This window comes from Acomys russatus, chromosome 19, assembly GCF_903995435.1.
Source record: "Acomys russatus chromosome 19, mAcoRus1.1, whole genome shotgun sequence".
Lineage (NCBI taxonomy): Eukaryota > Metazoa > Chordata > Mammalia > Rodentia > Muridae > Acomys > Acomys russatus.
Window position 1 is genome coordinate 9,466,531 of NC_067155.1, and position 17,660 is coordinate 9,484,190.

Here is a 17,660-nt window from a genome sequence, read left to right on the forward strand (position 1 = left end):
GCGGGGTGGAACACGAATACATTGCAGGGGTGAGGTTGGGCAGGGTGGGACATGAATACATGGCAGGGGTGAGGTTGGGCGGGGTGAGACAAATACATGGCAGGGGTGAGGTTGGGCGGGGTGGCCACAGCATTGAGAAGGTCGGAATGGTAGATAAGCCCCAAACTTTTTTGCATCAGAAAGGTACAATCAGAAATTGACTGGGCTATCACATACCATGAGCAGAGTTGACGTGTCATCCATCCCATGTTTGTTTTCCCACAGTTAGTGCTTTCAGAGGACATAGAGATAATGGGTCCATTGAAAGTGGGCATTAGTGTCATCGATTATCTCCTCATTGGTGGGGATTAAGAAAGGCTGTTCAGGGGACGAATGACTTGGAGGAGGGAGTGTTGGGATCCTAAGAGCTGATGATGGAAAAATCTTGCTCCCATCATGGCAGGACTTCATGACCTTTGAGGATGTTGCCATCTTTTTCTTCAGGGAAGAGTGGAGGCTCCTGGATGAGGCTCAGAGGCAGCTGTACCTTGGTGTGATGCTGGAGAGCTTTGCACTTGTAACTTCACTGGGTAAGGCCCCAGACCCAGCCCATCCATGAACTTGTTTGTATTCCTCTGTTTCTCCCATACAGATTGCTTTGCCATTTCAAGGGCAAGAGGTTGGGTTATGTTAACTCCTCCTCTGTCTTCTCATGTATGGAGGGATTAGCTGTGTGCACTGCCGCCAAGGGTGCCCAGAAGCATCTGGGCATTGGGTACCCTGTATCAGTAAAACAAGTCTGTCCTTATTTATCTACGTAGTTTTGTGGTTACTGTAACCTACATATGTGGGAGTTCCCAATTTTTGCTCCTCCTTTCTAGGTGATGCCTCTCATGATTGCCACAGTCAGAAATGACAGGCATTGTCATGGTCAATATTTTTTTAAAGATTTATTTATTTATTTATTGTATACAGAGCTCTGCCTGCATGTACATCTGTAGGCCAGAGGAGGGCATCAGATCCCATTATAGATGGCTGTGAGCCACCATGTGGTTGCTGGGAATCGAACTCATGACCTCTGGAAGAACAGTCAGTGCTCTTAACCGCTGAGCCATCTCTCCAGCCCTGTCATGGTCAATATTTATTTACCAAGGACCATAAGGTGTCACCAAAACCCCCCTTCAAGGATGTTATTTTCCATCCTGGGCATCTTTTAAGATGAGTATCTTGGGCCAGTGCTGGAGGCTCATCTGCCCCATCTCACCTTTCTCTTAGGACTTGCATCATACAAGTTGTATGCACAATTATGACAAGGGGCACAGGGGATAGCCCCGATGCTTTACAGTGCAGCGAGATCACAGAGGACAATGGACCTTCATGAGCTGCCTGTCAGAGAGGGAGACTTGCTCCCTGTTGCTTTGCACTACCTCCCGTGTGGCATTTTCCAGTACTCGTACACTCCAAGGTATCCAGAGATGGTTCAATATTCCTTGAACACAATTCAGATCTCCTCCTTAGGTCTACTTGGATTTTCCTGGTCCTGAGTACCATTAGCCTCCAGTACAGAATTCCTATGTCTCTAAGATCTTACCGAATGCTGCTAACTGAGGAATAAGTTATGTCACATGTGTGTGATGTAATTTAGCGTGGTGCCCTCGTTTTTATGAAGCTTCCATGTTTTATAATATTGACCTAACGCTCCCCTGACAGCCCCTTTCTTACCATGAGCTCCCTCTTCACATCAATGCACTGCAGCCTCATGCCTTGATGTGTGTGCGGGTCGGGAGACTTTCCTCCAGGATCTTTAACTGTGGAGGTAACTGAGTAATAAGCAGAGAGGTTGGCAAGTGGCTGTGAGAAGAAACCTGGTGATTAGGAGGCGGAAGCAAGGGGAGAGGGAAAACGTTGAGGTACAGCCACCATTAGAGTTTCCCCACCCAAAAGCAGGACATGATAAGTAGTTTAGGATTGAACAATGTAAATGATTTACAGCAGGTTTGTGGGACAGTTGGCCGTCCTTTGTCTGCTGCCTGAACGCAGGATGATTAGGGAAAGGGATATTACATCTTAAAGTATCCAGGATAATGGGCTCTTGATTGGCTCATTTGCATATAAATACTATATCCCAGTGATGTCTTTTGATAGCTCTGTTTGTTTTTTTTTTTTTTTAAGAAATGTTTTATTTATTATGTATACAGCACTGTGCTCTCATGCCAGAAGAGGGTGCCAGATCCCATTATAGATGGCCGTGAGCCACCACGTGGTTGCGGGGAATTGAACTCAGGACCTTTGGAAGAGCAGCTGGTGTTCTTACCCACTGACCCATCTCTCTAGCCCCTTTTGTTTTGTTTTGTTTTGTTTTGTTTTTGGGACGGGTGCTTGGGGATTGAGACAGGGTTTCTCTATGTAGCCTTGGCTGTCCTGGACTTGCTTTGTAGACCAGGCTGGCCTCGAACTCTCAGAGATCTGCCTGCCTCTGCCTCTCTGAGTGCTGGGATTACAGGTGTTTGTTTTCTCTTAAGCATTGTCTTGCATAGAGGAAGAGCAGTCTCTCCCCAGCTACCAGTAGTAGGAAAAGAAAATCTGAGTTACCCGGCTTGCTTGTTGTGTTGTCTAGGATAAGCCTGACCACCTTAGCTAAAACAGTTATCTTGCCTCAGTCTTCAAGACAGGTAGGATAATAGACACATGCCATCATGCCTTGCTTGTACTTTTATCTTTGAAAATATCTTAAAATCAAGCCGTTGATATATTGCTCGGTGGTACTCGGCCTAAGGTATGTAAAGCCCCAGAGCAGTGGTTCCCAACCTTCCTAATGCTGCAGTTGTTTACAACGGTTTCTTATGTTGTGGTGACCCCACCCATGATATTACTTTGTTGCTACTTCATAACTGTAATTTTGCTACTGTTACAAATTTTCATGTTATAAATTTTACAAACGGTTGTATTTACAAACATGTTATAAATTTTATAAACTGTTAAAAATTTTCACCTGTTATGCAACCACCAAAGTGGCTAAAACCCACAGGTTGAGAACTGCTGCCCTGGAGTGATTCCTGCAACCATGAAAAAAAATTAAAATTAAAACAAACAAACAAAAAACACTTAACCTATAGGACGGTGGGTGTAGCTTAGTTTTAAAGCATTTGCCTATCATGTATGAAGCTGTGGGTTTGATCACTAATACCACATATACTGGACAAGGTATGCACAGGTATTGAGGCAGGATTCAGTGTAATCCACGACTGTATGGGGTGTTTGAGGTTAGCATGGGACACATGAGATATTATCAGGGAATTAAAATGAAAAGTAATAAAACTCATAAATACTTTTTGCAAAAAAATTAAAATTTTTTTGTTTGTTTTTTGTTTTTTTCGAGACAGGGTTTCTCTGTGTAGCGTTGGCCACCCTGGACTCACTTTGTAGACCAGGCTGGCCTCGAACTCACAGCGATCCGCCTGCCTCTGCCTCCTGAGTGCTGGGATTAAAGGCGTGCGCCACCACGCCCGGCAAAAAAAAATTAAATTATTAATATACTTTTACCATAATAAATATTTGCTTCACAATAGTTTCTCTGCTTTCAGATTACTGGCTAGGAATGGAGAACGGGAAGCTACCTTTTGATCAAATTTCTGCAGAAGGACTCTCACTGGTTAGGATTCCAAAAGCAAGTTCAGCTAACCAGGAGTCTAACCCATGTGACGTATACGTGCCAGTCTTGAAAGGCATTTTGCACCTGGTCGATCAACTTAGGCAGAAATCATGTTTGATCCATATGTGTTCCCATCTTCCTCAGGATGGGAATTATCCCAGCTCAGAAAATGCCTCGAAAACAGACTCATATATGACGTCACAGGCGAAGGACTGTAGCATCGGTGTGCCACAGAAGCCCTCTGCAGAGGTTGGAAAGAACCTCCCAGCTGCATTGGACCTTCTCCCTCCACAGACCACTTCCATTTGTGAACAGCCAAACCTAATCACCGCGTGTGGAGAGGGCTTTCAAACTAAAGTAAGGTGTTCCAAGCAGGGTGTATGCAGAGAAGCTTTGAGCTGTAAACACACCCGGGATCACCACCCCAAGAGCCAATGTTGGACAAAGACTTTCCGAATCTGCCAAATGTAGGAAAGTCCACTGCCCCAAAGACTCTCTTCCTCATCCCCACAAAGTCCACAGTAGAGAAAGGTCTCACACGTGCAATGAATGTGGAAAGTCTTTTAGCCAAACCTCCCACCTAAATAACCATCTGAGAGTCCACACAGGGGAAAGACCCAATGGGTGTGGGTTTTCCCAAAGAGATACCCTCATTAAACATTATAGAGTTCACATGGGAGAAAAACCCTATGTATGTGATGAATCTTCCAGGCAAATTTCCAACCTTACTGAACACCACAGAATCCACACTGGTGAAAGACCTTATGAGTGTGATGAATGTGGGAAATCCTTCGGGTACAAATCAACTCTTGCTCAGCACCAGAGAACTCATACAGCTGAGAAGTGTTATCAGTGTGATGAATGTGGGAAATTCTTCATGCGGAGTCGTGGTCTGTTTGAACACCAGATAAGTCACACTGGAGCAAGGCCTTATGGGTGTCCTGAGAATGGGAAATCCTGTAGCCAAAGAGGCACTCCCAACAAACACCATGAACCTCAAGCTTCAGAAAAGCCTCATGTGTGTGAGGAGTGTGGGAAAGCATTCATTTACAAATCTAAGTTTGCTCGACACCAGAGATCTCACACTGGGGAGAAGCCATTTGAGTGGAAAGAATGTGGGAAATTTTTTCAAGAAAGCAATGGTCTCATGCAACATCAGAAAATTCACACTGGACTAAAGCCTTATAAATGTGGCCAGTGTGGTAAATCTTTTGTCCAAAAGTTCCATCTCTTTCAACACCATGTAGATCATATGGGAGAAAGGCCATACGTGTGTGGCAAATGTGGGAAATCTTTTCCTCAACAGTCTACCCTGTTACTACACAGAAAAATCGCACACCATGGTGAGGCCTCATGAAAATAACATGCAGAGTTAACTTCAGTATAAGGTCTAATATTCTTTTTTTTAATTTTATTTATTTATTGTACATGAGTGCTTTATCTGCAGAACAGGGCATCAGATCACATTATAGATGGTTGTGAGCCACCATGTGGTTGCTGGGAATTGAACTCAGGACCTCTGGAAGAGCAGTCGGTGCTCTTAACCACTGAGCCATCTCTCCAGCCCCCGTACCTTACATTTTCAAACGTCCCCAGGGCATGTAATCCTTATGAGCTCAGGCATTGGTGGTGCATACAGTAAGCGCTTCATACATACTGATGTGATTCAGGCCACTGTCTGAATCATACTCATGCCATTTCTGGAAGAAACCGCCTTCCTCTGTCAGCTTGCTTATTGTGCATTGCTTACCTCAACATGGGAAAGGCAAACATGTTATGTTTCCCTGGAGGAAATCCTGAACAGAGCCCTACGGGGAGTGTGTTTTCTGACTTAATTGAAACATATCTGTCAAGGATTTTAACTAGGAGGAGCTAGTCTTCAATCTGCTGGAGTTTCCTAGCAATGTTTTTTTGCCTCTTCATGGAGATTGGTTTCATACTGGCACTGTGGTTAATTTGTGTGGCCTTCCATTTATTAATATCTAGTTGGTAGTCACCTAGAGGTTGATTTAGTTTATACATTACTGTTTACTGTGGAATCTACTAGAAGTTCAGCAGAGCCAAAAGTCGTTCATATTTCTTCCTCCATCTAGTTTGCTTTTCTACCTAAGAGTTAACCACCGTGTAAGGCTTTGTAGTCTAAATTTGTGACCTTCTTATCTCCATTTTGTTGAAATCAGAGGTCACTGAAGAGGGTTGTTTTTTCAGTTTTCTTTCTCTTCTTCTTCTTCCTCCTCCTCTTCTTCTTCTTTCTTGTTATTTTGCACTTCTAGTGATAGCATGAACTTGTTCAGCTCCCATATCCTCCTGTGTAGGTTTCCCCTGTTGTACGAGGAGATACGTGCCCTCCTGCTTATCAATCCACGTGTGATGCTGTTGCTCAGGCTCGGTAAGAGCCAGGTGTGCTCTCGGATTGGAAATATAATATTAGGCGTGATAGCCAGGAAGTTAAGTACAAGAGCTTTACAGCCAAGCAAGTGGTCCCTGCCTATGGCAGAAATTCACAGCTGTAGTGACTGTGCCTTCGCTTATTCCTACAGTCTCCTCGCACTATGTAAGAATGTACGCTATGCTTTGTTGTATAACTTAACTGTGCCTTCCTTTACTCCCAGAGCCTCCTTGTACCGTGAATGAATACATGCACAGCTTTGCTGTGTAAATGGTTGGCTGTGGGATCGAAACATTCCATCCTTAAGTAGAAAGTTAACGCAACTCAAAAAAAAAAAAAAAAAAAAAAAAAAAAAAAAGCTTTCGGTCCCTGAAACCGAGGAAACTCCCCTAGGCCCCTTCTTCCTAAGAGTAAACAAACCAAGCTACAAAAAAGACTGAGACCAGACCAGTTGCTCAGAAGAAGCAGAAACCAGCTGGAAGAAGGGTAGACCAACTGAGCCACTCGGAATGAACAGTCTTCAACCTGTTGAGTTGGCTTTTGCTCTTAGTTTTGTTTGACTCATGCAATGTAGCCATTGCTGGCCCAGAACTAATGGTTCTTTGGCCTCTTTCTTGTGCGCGAATCTGTTTGTTTGATCTTGATGGATGCCAAATATACAAAGAGAGGAAAACACAGAACTAGGAGTTTCAGAATTGCTTAAATTCTGCTCAGTTTTCTTTTGGCAGTTGGGGACAGCAGTTACATTTAATCTTAGATTATGACCAGCTGGTGTCTACTGTGGCCGCCTCCATAGGTGACAGGGCTTGTTTCCAAAGGGCTGCACCCTCAGGAGAGAGAGATTTGTGAGAAACGTGTGGGCCTCACACAGATCGACTTTTTCTAGAGAGGCAATTTCTGCTTCTCCTTGTTATCCAGGAAATTCAGACGAGTCTAGCTACTGGACAGATGTATTTTAAAATTAAGGGACTGTGTGTAACCTATGGTGCATTCTCTGAGGGGACAGTGAGGAAGGGGCAACTCAAGTGCCATGAAAGACAGGTGTGGTATTTAGAATGGGGACAGACAGGGGATCTGTGAAACAGGGAAGTGTAGCATTCAAGACAAAGATAAATAGATGACATTCGCTAAAGGTCGTTTCACCCATGGATGAGGAGGCCAAGTGCCCTCAGCTAGTTCAAGAGGCTAGGCATGGGCTTCCAATCAGGATGTCTGCCCTGCATTTGGGCACTCGCGGAGAGTAAAACTATTCCCTCCTGTTTTGAGTCCTCTCAGACAACCATGGCCTCTTTCGAACTCTAGCGTTCTCGAAAGCCTTCTTTAGGGTATTCTCTTTTTCCCAGATTGGAAAACACACGGGTGGCCCAAGACGATGACCGAAGAATTGGAAAAAAAAAAAAAATACAGATGGGAAAGGCTTTTCTTCGCTAGCGGCCACGACATTTCCCAATTTCCCAGCATCCCTCTTGGCCTTTGTTCAAGGTGATTAGGGTCTGCAGCTCTCCCACCCGCAGGCGCATAACTGGCGGAACTACATTACCCAGAATGCGTTAGCCACAGCGAGAAGAAGACAACCAATGAGCATTTAGAGTGGTGCCATCTACAAGTTTGGCTGGAAGGATGGGGAGGGATTTCCGGCTACGCTCTGTGGCGCTCGTTTTTAGCGGTTTTTGGGTCCGTCCTTCCCGACCGTGCGCTGGAACCCTTTGTCCAGTGTTTGGGGACGAGAGTCTGAAGGACCGGCTAGGAATAGTATTCATCGCGCACAGGATGCTATTAGCGACAGCATTGCCCAGGTGCCCGTCTCCATCTCCGTAAGGTCTGCGCTCGCCTAGCTGAATGGCTGCACCCACGCTCAAGCACCGGGCTTAGGTAAGCGCTGCGACATCTGAGGCACCCTCACCCTCACCACTTACCTTACAAAGTCGAAGTGAAGGAATCCACTTAGGTCACTACTCGCCCAGATCCCTGTATTAGTAGGACTATCGTAATTTGGGGTTCTTATTACAAAGCTACCGCGACGAGAAGTGGCAGAGTGTGAAAGCCTGGGGCCCAGGGTGTGTGTGTAATTTTAGAGCCACGTGGAAGCCTGGAGAATTGAAGACCATAATAGCGAGATGGAGAGTTTTATCATTATCCCTATGACATAGGAATTTGTGTACGGAAAAAGCACACAGACAATGAATGTGGGTTTTCGTTTCTTTTCAAAACGCAGCTCTTGGTGAGTGTTCAGGGCCCCACAGGTAGGAATCAGCACTTGGATGCGATGAAGGCATACCCAGGTCACACTGCTCCAGGTTGGGAGAGTATAGGAAGACCCAAGGCTTTGGATCCGTGCCAACATTCCTTCCATCTCTCTTCTCACAGGTATCCATGACAGCAGAAGTGGATATGGCCCCCAGGCAGGTGAGGAGAATATGTCTTCAGCAGCTCATGATGGTGTCTTAAGAACCCTTGAGAAACCCAAGCACAGAGTCCTGAACTAATGTGGGTTCTTTGGAGTAGCTGCTATTGGTACTAACAGTAGAATGTGCTTTGAAAGGTTGACCCAGGCACCGGCATGTGTAAGTGCTTGGGGATGAGTCTGACGTGGTTCTTAGAGCACCAGGTGTTTTCTTCTGCGGGAACTGACAGCAGCAGGGTAGGATCCAGACCCCGAATGAATCTCGGTGTCTGCCTTCGAGTGATTAGAGTTCTGGGACATTTAGAAACAGGCGAGGGAAGAGGAGGGCGGTGATCCAATTTTAGTCGCATTACCCTACGTGTTCTTGTAGCATGGTGAGGGAAGCAATAAGCAGAGCACGGAGGAAGCTGCTATAATGCTTCAGGAGAGAGTGGTAACAGTGAACAGACCAGGGTAAAGGTGGAGGAAGTAGTTAAGAGTCTAGATTGGTTTTGAAATTAAGTCAGCTTGTAGTCTCAGCTTATAAAGAGGGGACGGGAGTAGTCACCTATTTGTCCAGGCTCTAGGACAACTGTTCTCAGCCTTCCTAATACTGCGACCCTTTAATGTAGCTTCTCATGTTACAGTGACCCCCAACCATAAAATTATTTTCATTGCTACTTCATAACTGTAATTTTGGTACTGGAATATAAATAGCTGTGATTTCTGATGGTCCTAGGCATCCCCTGTGAAGACTCAAAAGGGGTTACGACTCACAGGTTGAGAACCATTGCTATAGGAGTTTTAAAAAAAGATCTAGAAAGATGGAAACTTGATCAAATGGAATATATAGTTGGTAATCAGGTTCATTTCCAATTAGAAAAAGTTTTCATTGCTTTTGGCTATGAAGGAAGACATCACATGGTGGGTGGCCTTACAGGCCTCGGATTTGGGAGTTGGCTTAAGGTAGATAGATCCAAAACAGTACTGGTTAGTATTTAGCCGAAAGTGTTGGTATATAGTGGAATTAGGAGTAGTTCTGTTTCTCAAAAATAGTAATACTGTCAGCAAATCAGGAAAGGTGGCACTCTTCACTGAGTCTTGGGCACCTCGGTAGAAGTGACAGGCATTAGAAACCCAACTGTGAGAGAAGTGGCCAGAGACGGTACACGAGCAAGAGGGCGATCAAAGGCTCTAAGACACAGGGCAGTCAAGTCGTTGCACAGTCAGCAGTGCTACATAGAAGGTGTCCTGAGGCCGCAACGGAATGCTGTTTGTTTCTTCAGGATTCACTTGTTGAATCCTAAGCTGTATATATGGCCTTTGAGAGATAATTAGATGATGAGGCTATAGCCCATTTTAGGTGGCGTTAGTGACAAGAGGCCAGAAAACTAGTTAATGCTCTTTCTACCATATGAGGATATCAAGGGAAAATATATAACCATGGAACAGTTCCCTCGCCAGAAACTGCCACGAATGGTCCCATGACATCAGATTTAAGGCCTTCAGGTCCGTGAGATGTACCTTCCTATTGTCAACGAGCCTCCCAGTAGATAGTATTTTGTTAGAGCACCCAAACCATACCACCAAGAGTAGTGCTCGTTACCATGCTGTAAGGTTGACGAAAATTTTGTTGGCGATCCTGTGAGCTCTGCGGAGTCTCATTCAGGCTCAGGGGTCCCCCAGGATCAGCGTCTGTGAGTTTACTGCGCATGGTGTGGAGAGCCATGGAGGTTTAGAAGCACTTAATAGGACTGATAAAGAGCTAAAGCCAGGCTGTGATTGTTGAGAGGAAGGGTAGAAGATCAGCAGAAGTGGACGACAGTGGAATGGGAGACCGCAAGTGATCCTGGGTAGCTAAGATTGAAGCAAAGAAGGAATAAGTCTTTGGAGCAAGATCCTGGACTGATTAGAATCATCAGGACCATTGGAGGTGTGGAATATTACGTGATCCTGTTTTAAATTTCCCCACTGCTGTCTGAATGCCGTGCGCTAACTAGGTAGGGAAGACAGGGAGTTAGCTAAGATAGGAGGAGGAGCTGAGAGAGTGAGGTTCAGAGTGTGGTCTAATGCGGGGTGATGTCTACATGCACAGGGAACGGGGTCTTCAAAAAACAAAAAACAACAACAACAACAACAACAAAAAACTAGACCCTAACATTAAGGATATAAGGGTGAAGGGTCAACTCATATCTAATTGTATCCAATAGGGACCATCCGATTGATCCCTGAGAAATTGTCTGACAAGAACAAATATAGCCCTAGACGCCACTTTAGATTATAGCATCCTATCAGCCATTGGTGCTATGACACCAGTGCTGGAACTATTGGAATATAATCATCACCAGCAGCATTGGAACCTAGTATTGCCTCGAGGTAGGAATGTGGGGAGGGGGGAGAACAGAAGACGGGTAAATAAGCAGGTATCCTTGGCAACGTGGGGGGGGGTGAGCTGACTGTGGAGTGAACTGTCCCTATTATGGCAGGACTGTGTGACCTTTGAGGATGTGGCCGTTTGCTTCTCACACGAAGAATGGAGACTTCTTGACAAGACTCAGAGGCTCCTGTACCTCAGTGTTACGCTGCAAAACTTTGCACTTATAAACTCCCTGGGTAAGGCTCTCCTATGTTCCTAGCATCCTGAGACTCTCTGTCCCCTTTTCCCCTAGAGGAAGACTGATTCTTTTCACAGCCAGACATTTATTTCATCAGGAATTCTCTTCCAGGTTGTGGGCATAGAACAGAGGAAGACGAGCAGAGGGTTTCTACTCAAGTATCCCAGGTATGCAGATCCGTGACCGCGCCACCGACACCAAAAACTCAACTCTGTGAAAGGTGTATCCCAGTTCTTCAGGACATTTTGCACCTGCCTGATCTCCCTAAGCCGAAACTCAGTGTAGAGGCACGTTCAGAATTTGACCGACACCCCAAACACAGTAGTACAGAAAAGCCCTTGAAGAAGAATGCTGACAGGGCCTCGTATTTGAAACGGTGCCTGTTCCACATGTCAGCCAGGTCCTTCCCAGGTTGGAATGTTGAGAAGGACCTCCCGGATATCCTGAGCATCCTGAAATCCCAGGTCTTTCTCAGCATTACGAAGCCCAGCAAAAGCGCTGAGGTTGCAGAAGAAACTCACAGTCATAAAAGTCACAAATCAGGAGCCTGTGCGAAGCCTTCCAGTCAGAAGCAAGCACTTGCTCACCCGCCAAAGGCCTCCACCGGGAAAAAGCTTTATGAGTGCAACAAGTGTGGGAAAACCTTCCGTGGCAAATACTCCCTTGATCAGCATCACAGAGTCCACACTGGAGAAAGGCCTTGGGAGTGCAGTGATTGTGGGAAATTCTTCAGCCAAACCTCCCACCTGAATGACCACCGTAGAATACACACCGGGGAAAGGCCTTATGAGTGCAGCGAATGTGGCAAATTATTTAGGCAGAACTCCAGTCTTGTTGACCACCAGAAAATTCACACTGGAGCAAGACCTTACGAGTGTAGCCAGTGTGGGAAATCCTTTAGTCAAAAAGCCACACTAGTTAAGCACCAGAGAGTTCACACTGGAGAAAGGCCTTACAAGTGTAGCGAGTGTGGGAATTCCTTTAGTCAAAGTGCTATTCTTAACCAACATCGGAGAATCCACACTGGAGCAAAGCCTTATGAGTGCAGCCAGTGTGGGAAGTCCTTTAGCCAAAAAGCTACCCTCATTAAACACCAGAGAGTTCACACGGGAGAAAGGCCTTATAAGTGTAGTGAGTGTGGCAAATCGTTCAGTCAAAGCTCCATCCTTATTCAGCACCGGAGAATTCACACAGGAGCGAGGCCCTATGAGTGCGGCCAGTGTGGAAAGTCGTTTAGCCAAAAGTCTGGCCTCATTCAGCATCAGGTGGTTCACACTGGAGAAAGGCCTTACGAGTGTGACACGTGTGGGAATTCCTTTAGCCAGTGTTCTAGCCTGATTCATCACCAAAAATGTCACAGTGCGTAAGAAACCTCATAAAAGTAGCAATTATGGGTGAGCCTTCAACCCAAGGCCTAATAATCATTTGAGAAAAGCCTTAGATTGATAGGGAATGCCCCTCACTCCCTTTTTAAAAAAGAGAACCTTCATGAGAGATCCAACTACGATCTGAGGTTGATCTTAATTCTCACAGCATCCATGGGAATGAGATTACTCAGGAGTTGAGGCACGGGGAGGCTTGGGAGCTGCTCTGCCCATACTGAACTGGCCAGGCTCCTGCCATTCATGTCGGTACCAGTGTCTGTGGTCGAACCCGTTGTTCTCTCCCTCGTGACCAGTGTGCACCGGTCACCCAATCATGCTAAGGAAAGGCACATTATGCTGATTGGCTGGAGGAACTCTCGGATGGAGTATTTATGGAGACTCATTCCCCGTTTTTAACTGATTAAAAAGCCTGGGTATGACTCCGCTTTTACCAGGAAGATCCAACCTAGTGGCTGCTGAAGGAGTCTACGCTTTGCTTACTTGCTTCTTTAAAATGGTAGTTTTTTTATAATGTGTTGTCACATGACAGTTGGGTGAATGTTGCCAGCCTTCCAATTGCCAGTTGGTCACTGCCTTTTCCCCATTGCTCTGGTTTGTACATTGATAAATGCCTTATTCCTAAAGCTGCCTTTACTCTTAGAGGCCAGTTTACTAGGTGGGAAGGCTGGGAGACAGATTAATCCTTCTAGGAAAAGATGGACAGCCTTTGTGGATGGTCTCAACTCGGCATAACTCTTCAGGGACAGTCATATGCAGAAAGAAGACTTGAATTAAAGCCCAGGACGGCATCAGTAGCTACCGGGCCTTCATTATTTTACTTTATGACTTGGAAACTTTTCTGAGGTCATCCTGAGGAGAGGTCTGCTATTGCCATAAGCTCCTGTACTTGTGGAAATGGAATGCCTTTGCTCTATTTTTCTCAGAAGTTGTCCTTATAATGCCGTGACTGGAGAGAGGAAGCTTCTAAGGGTGTACAAAGAATGTGTCCAGGGTGCCAGCCTGTTAGATGACCACTCATGAGATGATCAGGGCCAGATGACAACCATCATTGGCATACAAGCAATGGGTACGGTGGAATCTGCGGCCAGCCCGATGGACTGTGCGTCATATAAAAGCGCGCGCAGCAATCTTTGTCTCTGGCTGTATTCACAGGACCTAGAGATGCGTGTATGTACAACAGCTGTGATCATTGTCAAAAACAATAAGGTTTTGTGGGATAGTTAGGTCTGTCTGGATTTTTTCTTTTTACCTCAAGTCTGTTGTGATAGAAATAGGAAAACATGGAGATGAAGATCCTGTAGTCCTCGAATGTAGCTGCTGTAATCACAATCCAGCCACTGTATTTGCAGTCTGGTGTGACAGCCATCACTGCTTGCCGTTATTTTTGGCATTAACAATTTTCTGCTGTCCTTAATCCGTGGATGAGGGACAGAGTTGAATCAGAATGGGGGCTGCCAAGCCTTCTGGTTTCCATAAAGTAGGAGTTCTGAGCTCTCTATTTTGAGTCACTTTTTAAAATAAAGTTTATGGATGTATCAGTGAAATGCAGTCATAGCTATGGCTTATTGTTTGAAAAGTCTTAAACTCATCGTTGTGATGAAGAACTTGTCTTTGGTTTACCTCATACCCTTTTATACTCTTCCCCATGTTCCCAGGCTTGTAAGTGTCCAGTAGTTTATATTTGACACACAAGAGTTCAGTTTGTGACTAAAAACAAAAGTTACTTTTTTTCTAGATATTATTTGTTTTGGCGATACATAACTTTTTTGACATTCATCACTGCTGCTTTTTTAAAAAAATAGCTTATCCTTTATAATGCTGTACTGTGTTTTGTTTTTAATAACTACACCACTGTTCATTGGTCTCTTAAAATTGAATCCTTTCTTGAGCTGTTCTATATAAGACTACAATGCCTATAAATATATGACTCAGTATGCATATGTTTTATTTCTTTTGAGCCAGTGATTCAGTATATGCGAATGTTCCCGTTTTAAAGAAACTTGGTCTGATCTAGATTGATCTAGGCCAGTGGTTCTCACGCTTCCTCATGCTGTGACCCTTTAATACAGTTCCTCATGTTGTGGTAACTCAACCATAGAATTATTTTTGTTGCTACTTCATAGCTGTAATTTTTGCTACTGTTATGAATTTTAATGTAAGTTTCTGTTTTCTGATGGTTGTAGGTGCCCCTATTAAAGGGTCATTTGATCCTCCCCCTCAAAGGGTCATGAACTACAGGTTGAGAACCACTGATGTAGACAGTGTGTGAGCATTCTTGCTAATACTTGGCATGGTTAATATGTTTGCTTTGAGCCATTTAAATAGGTGTATAATAACATATCGTACAGTCTTAATTGCTTTTTTGGCGGTTCGTGATATTGGGTATTTTTGTGTGTTAATTTGCCAATTGTATGTTTTTAAAACATTTTTGCCTATTTTCAAGTGGAAATTGGTGTTAGTGTCCTTTTCATTAATAAATAGATGAATACGGTTAAGACTTCATTAATTCATTCTTCAAGTTTTTGATATACTAGCCTTTAGTAAATGGTGAGGGATCTGTTTTTAATTATTGGAACAATATTTTAGCAGCCTTTTTCTTCTAATTATGGTGTTAATGGTAACAGATACTGTATTCTTTGGGGAGGGATTTTTTATTTTTTGACACGGTCTCTCTCTGAGGCTTTGGTTGCCCAGGCTTGCTTCTAGCTCACAGAGATCCACCTGCCTCTGCCTCCCTGAGTGATAGAATTAAAGACGTGCACCACCACCACCCAGCTGGCACTGTATTCTTTATAAACATTATCTGCATTATTAACATATTTTCTGTCTCTTAAGTCTAGCCGTTTCATAACAAACAAGTACTGGTTTGGATATGTGTTAATTGTATTCTCACCATAGCCAGTTCCAAACTGCCAAAATGACGTTAACAAATCTTGAGCTGGGACAGGATATGTAGTAAGATGTTCACTTTATCTTCATTACATTGAGGCAGTAGTGACAAATAACCTGAAGAACATGAATAAAGTATTAGAAAGTGACAACTTTTGATTATCATCCTTGCTTTTTAAAGATAATTTAATTGATGTGTAATTATCTTGCCATAATTTTATATATGTGTACATAGTTTCTTTTTTAATATGCATGCTTAAAACAAGGTTTCCTAATACTCCTCCTTTTTCCCCTAATACCCATTTTTAATCTAACCCTCTGAATGTAAAATGGATATAAGGATATATTCAACCTTTTTAATGGATATTTTCATATATGTAAATAGTAAAGATTATGTGAGGAAACCCTATGATTTCTTACAAATGAATTTGGCAATTAACTGTGCAATTATAGATATATGCATATTACCAAGTAGTTTTTGTTTGTTTTATAGTCTCATGTAGTCTGCATTGGCCTTGAGCTCAGTAGCTGAGACTGATCTTGGACTTCTGGTCTTCCTGACTCTACCGTTCTTGTGCTGGGGTTACATGCATGCTAGGTAAATACTTGATCAACTGAACTACATCCCAGCCCTGAATTCGATACATCTCTACATTCTACTTTTTGTTGTCTTGGTTTCATTTTGTTTTGATTTGATTTATATTTTTATTTTGCATTTTCCTAGTGTCATGTAACTTTATACTTTGTGACTAGATATTGTGTAGTTACCAAGAGAACGAGAGCAATAGGAAATTATATATAATTGTAAGGAGATTAAGGTTAAAGTAGTTCACACAAAGGCTGCATAGCCCCCACAATGACTGGGAAGCCTAGAAAATGAGTGTTGCCCAGTCTAAGAAGCTGCGAGACTCAGAACAAAAGGACTAGGGACCCAGCCACAGTCCCCAGTCTGAAGGCTCCCTAGAGAACCACTGCAGTCTGAGGCTGTCGTTTCAAAGATGAGGCCAGGCAGTCGTAGCGAGTGCCTTTTATCCCAGCACTCAGGAGGTGACTGCGGGTGGATCTCCGTGAGTTTGAAGCCAGCCTGGTCTACATAGTTCCAGGGCAGCCAGAGCTACACAGTGAGACCCAGTCTCAATAAATAAACAAATGAGTGAATGAATGAATGAATGAATGAGTGAGTGAATGAATGATCTGCATGACATGGTGTCCTCCAGTCATGGCAGAAGCAACAACAACAGCAGTAGTAAATGTACTCAGTCAGGAGGAATCCATCTTGTTATATGGCAGTTCCACTCTTCTGGGTTTCGTTCGTCCAGCCCCCTAATGAGCAGGGCCATCAATGTTCAGGCAAGATGCACCTTCCTTACTTTTGTAATTCCATGCCAACCATCCTTGGAAATACTGTTAAACATCTTCCTAGGGGCTTTGAACATTTTCACAAGTACTTTATTTGGGGTTCTTTAATGCCTATACCTCCCTTCCAACCCACCTACCTTAGGTAGAGAAGAGAGATTAATGGGAGCAGGAGAATTAGACCTTTTTAGACTTAGTCTCCTGGTGCGAGTCCACTTTTCATCTCAGGATTTCAGCAGACCATTAAACAGCAAGCCAGCAATTCAGCAAAGGTGATTGCAACCGCGGCAGCAGGAACCTGGAATCCCAAAATGTTTCTGGAGCGTTTTGTTTCTTTTCTCCTTTTTTTTCTCTTTCTTTCTTTTTCTTTCTCCTTTCCTTTCCTTTCCTCTCCTCTCTTCTCCTCTCCTTTCCTTTCCTTTCCTCCTCTCTCTTCTCCTCTCCTTTCCTTTCCTTTTTGTTGTTTTTGGTTTTTTGAGACTGAGTTTCTCTATGTAACTGCCCTGGACTCACTTTGTAAGCCAGGCTGGCCACGAACTCACGGAAATGTTCCTGTCTCTGCCTCCCAACGATAGGAAGCAATGCCAAAAACAACAGAACAAAACAAAACTCTGCACACCCTCACACACACCTTCACATTCCACACTTGGGGAAAAAAAAAACATGTTCACATCCATTACATTTTCCTCAAGGGGCCAGTGAGGTGCCTCTGAGATTTACCTGGTGAAAGAAGAAAAATGATTCCTTCAAGTCTCACACACACACACACACACACACACACACACACACACACACACACACTAAATGTTGAAAACACTTTCGCAGAAGTGTGCTTTATCAATTTTGTAGACCCTTTCTGTCCATTTAAGGGAACAAAGATTAATGATGGCATAATAAAAGAGCTGATTGAATATATACAGAGATGACACTCCAGTGCGCTATAGTTTCTTTGGTTTTGTCTATTTACAGTAAAGACTTTCAGCATTATTTCTGCATACTGCAACTTACTAGC

The 17,660-nt window shown here is 43.9% G+C and overlaps 3 protein-coding genes across 3 annotated transcripts; all 3 read left to right on the forward strand.

The window, feature by feature from the left end:
• Window positions 1-445: 445 nt before the first annotated feature.
• Window positions 446-4,102, forward strand: LOC127203067 (zinc finger protein 416-like). The gene is made up of 2 exons (XM_051161876.1): window positions 446-569; window positions 3,564-4,102. Exons 1-2 carry the CDS (start codon window positions 449-451, stop codon window positions 4,100-4,102), a joined length of 660 nt encoding a protein of 219 aa, XP_051017833.1. The 5' UTR covers window positions 446-448.
• Window positions 4,103-4,304: 202 nt separating this feature from the next.
• On the forward strand, window positions 4,305-4,988 carry LOC127203068 (zinc finger protein 416-like). Its single transcript, XM_051161879.1, has one exon. The coding sequence runs from the start codon at window positions 4,305-4,307 to the stop codon at window positions 4,986-4,988; it is 684 nt and encodes a 227-aa protein (XP_051017836.1).
• Window positions 4,989-7,475: 2,487 nt separating this feature from the next.
• On the forward strand, window positions 7,476-12,494 carry LOC127203555 (zinc finger protein interacting with ribonucleoprotein K-like). The gene is made up of 4 exons (XM_051162382.1): window positions 7,476-7,892; window positions 8,388-8,426; window positions 10,890-11,016; window positions 11,130-12,494. The coding sequence occupies exons 2-4, from the start codon at window positions 8,394-8,396 to the stop codon at window positions 12,383-12,385; spliced, it is 1,416 nt and encodes a 471-aa protein (XP_051018339.1). The 5' UTR covers window positions 7,476-7,892; window positions 8,388-8,393; the 3' UTR covers window positions 12,386-12,494.
• Window positions 12,495-17,660: the final 5,166 nt, after the last annotated feature.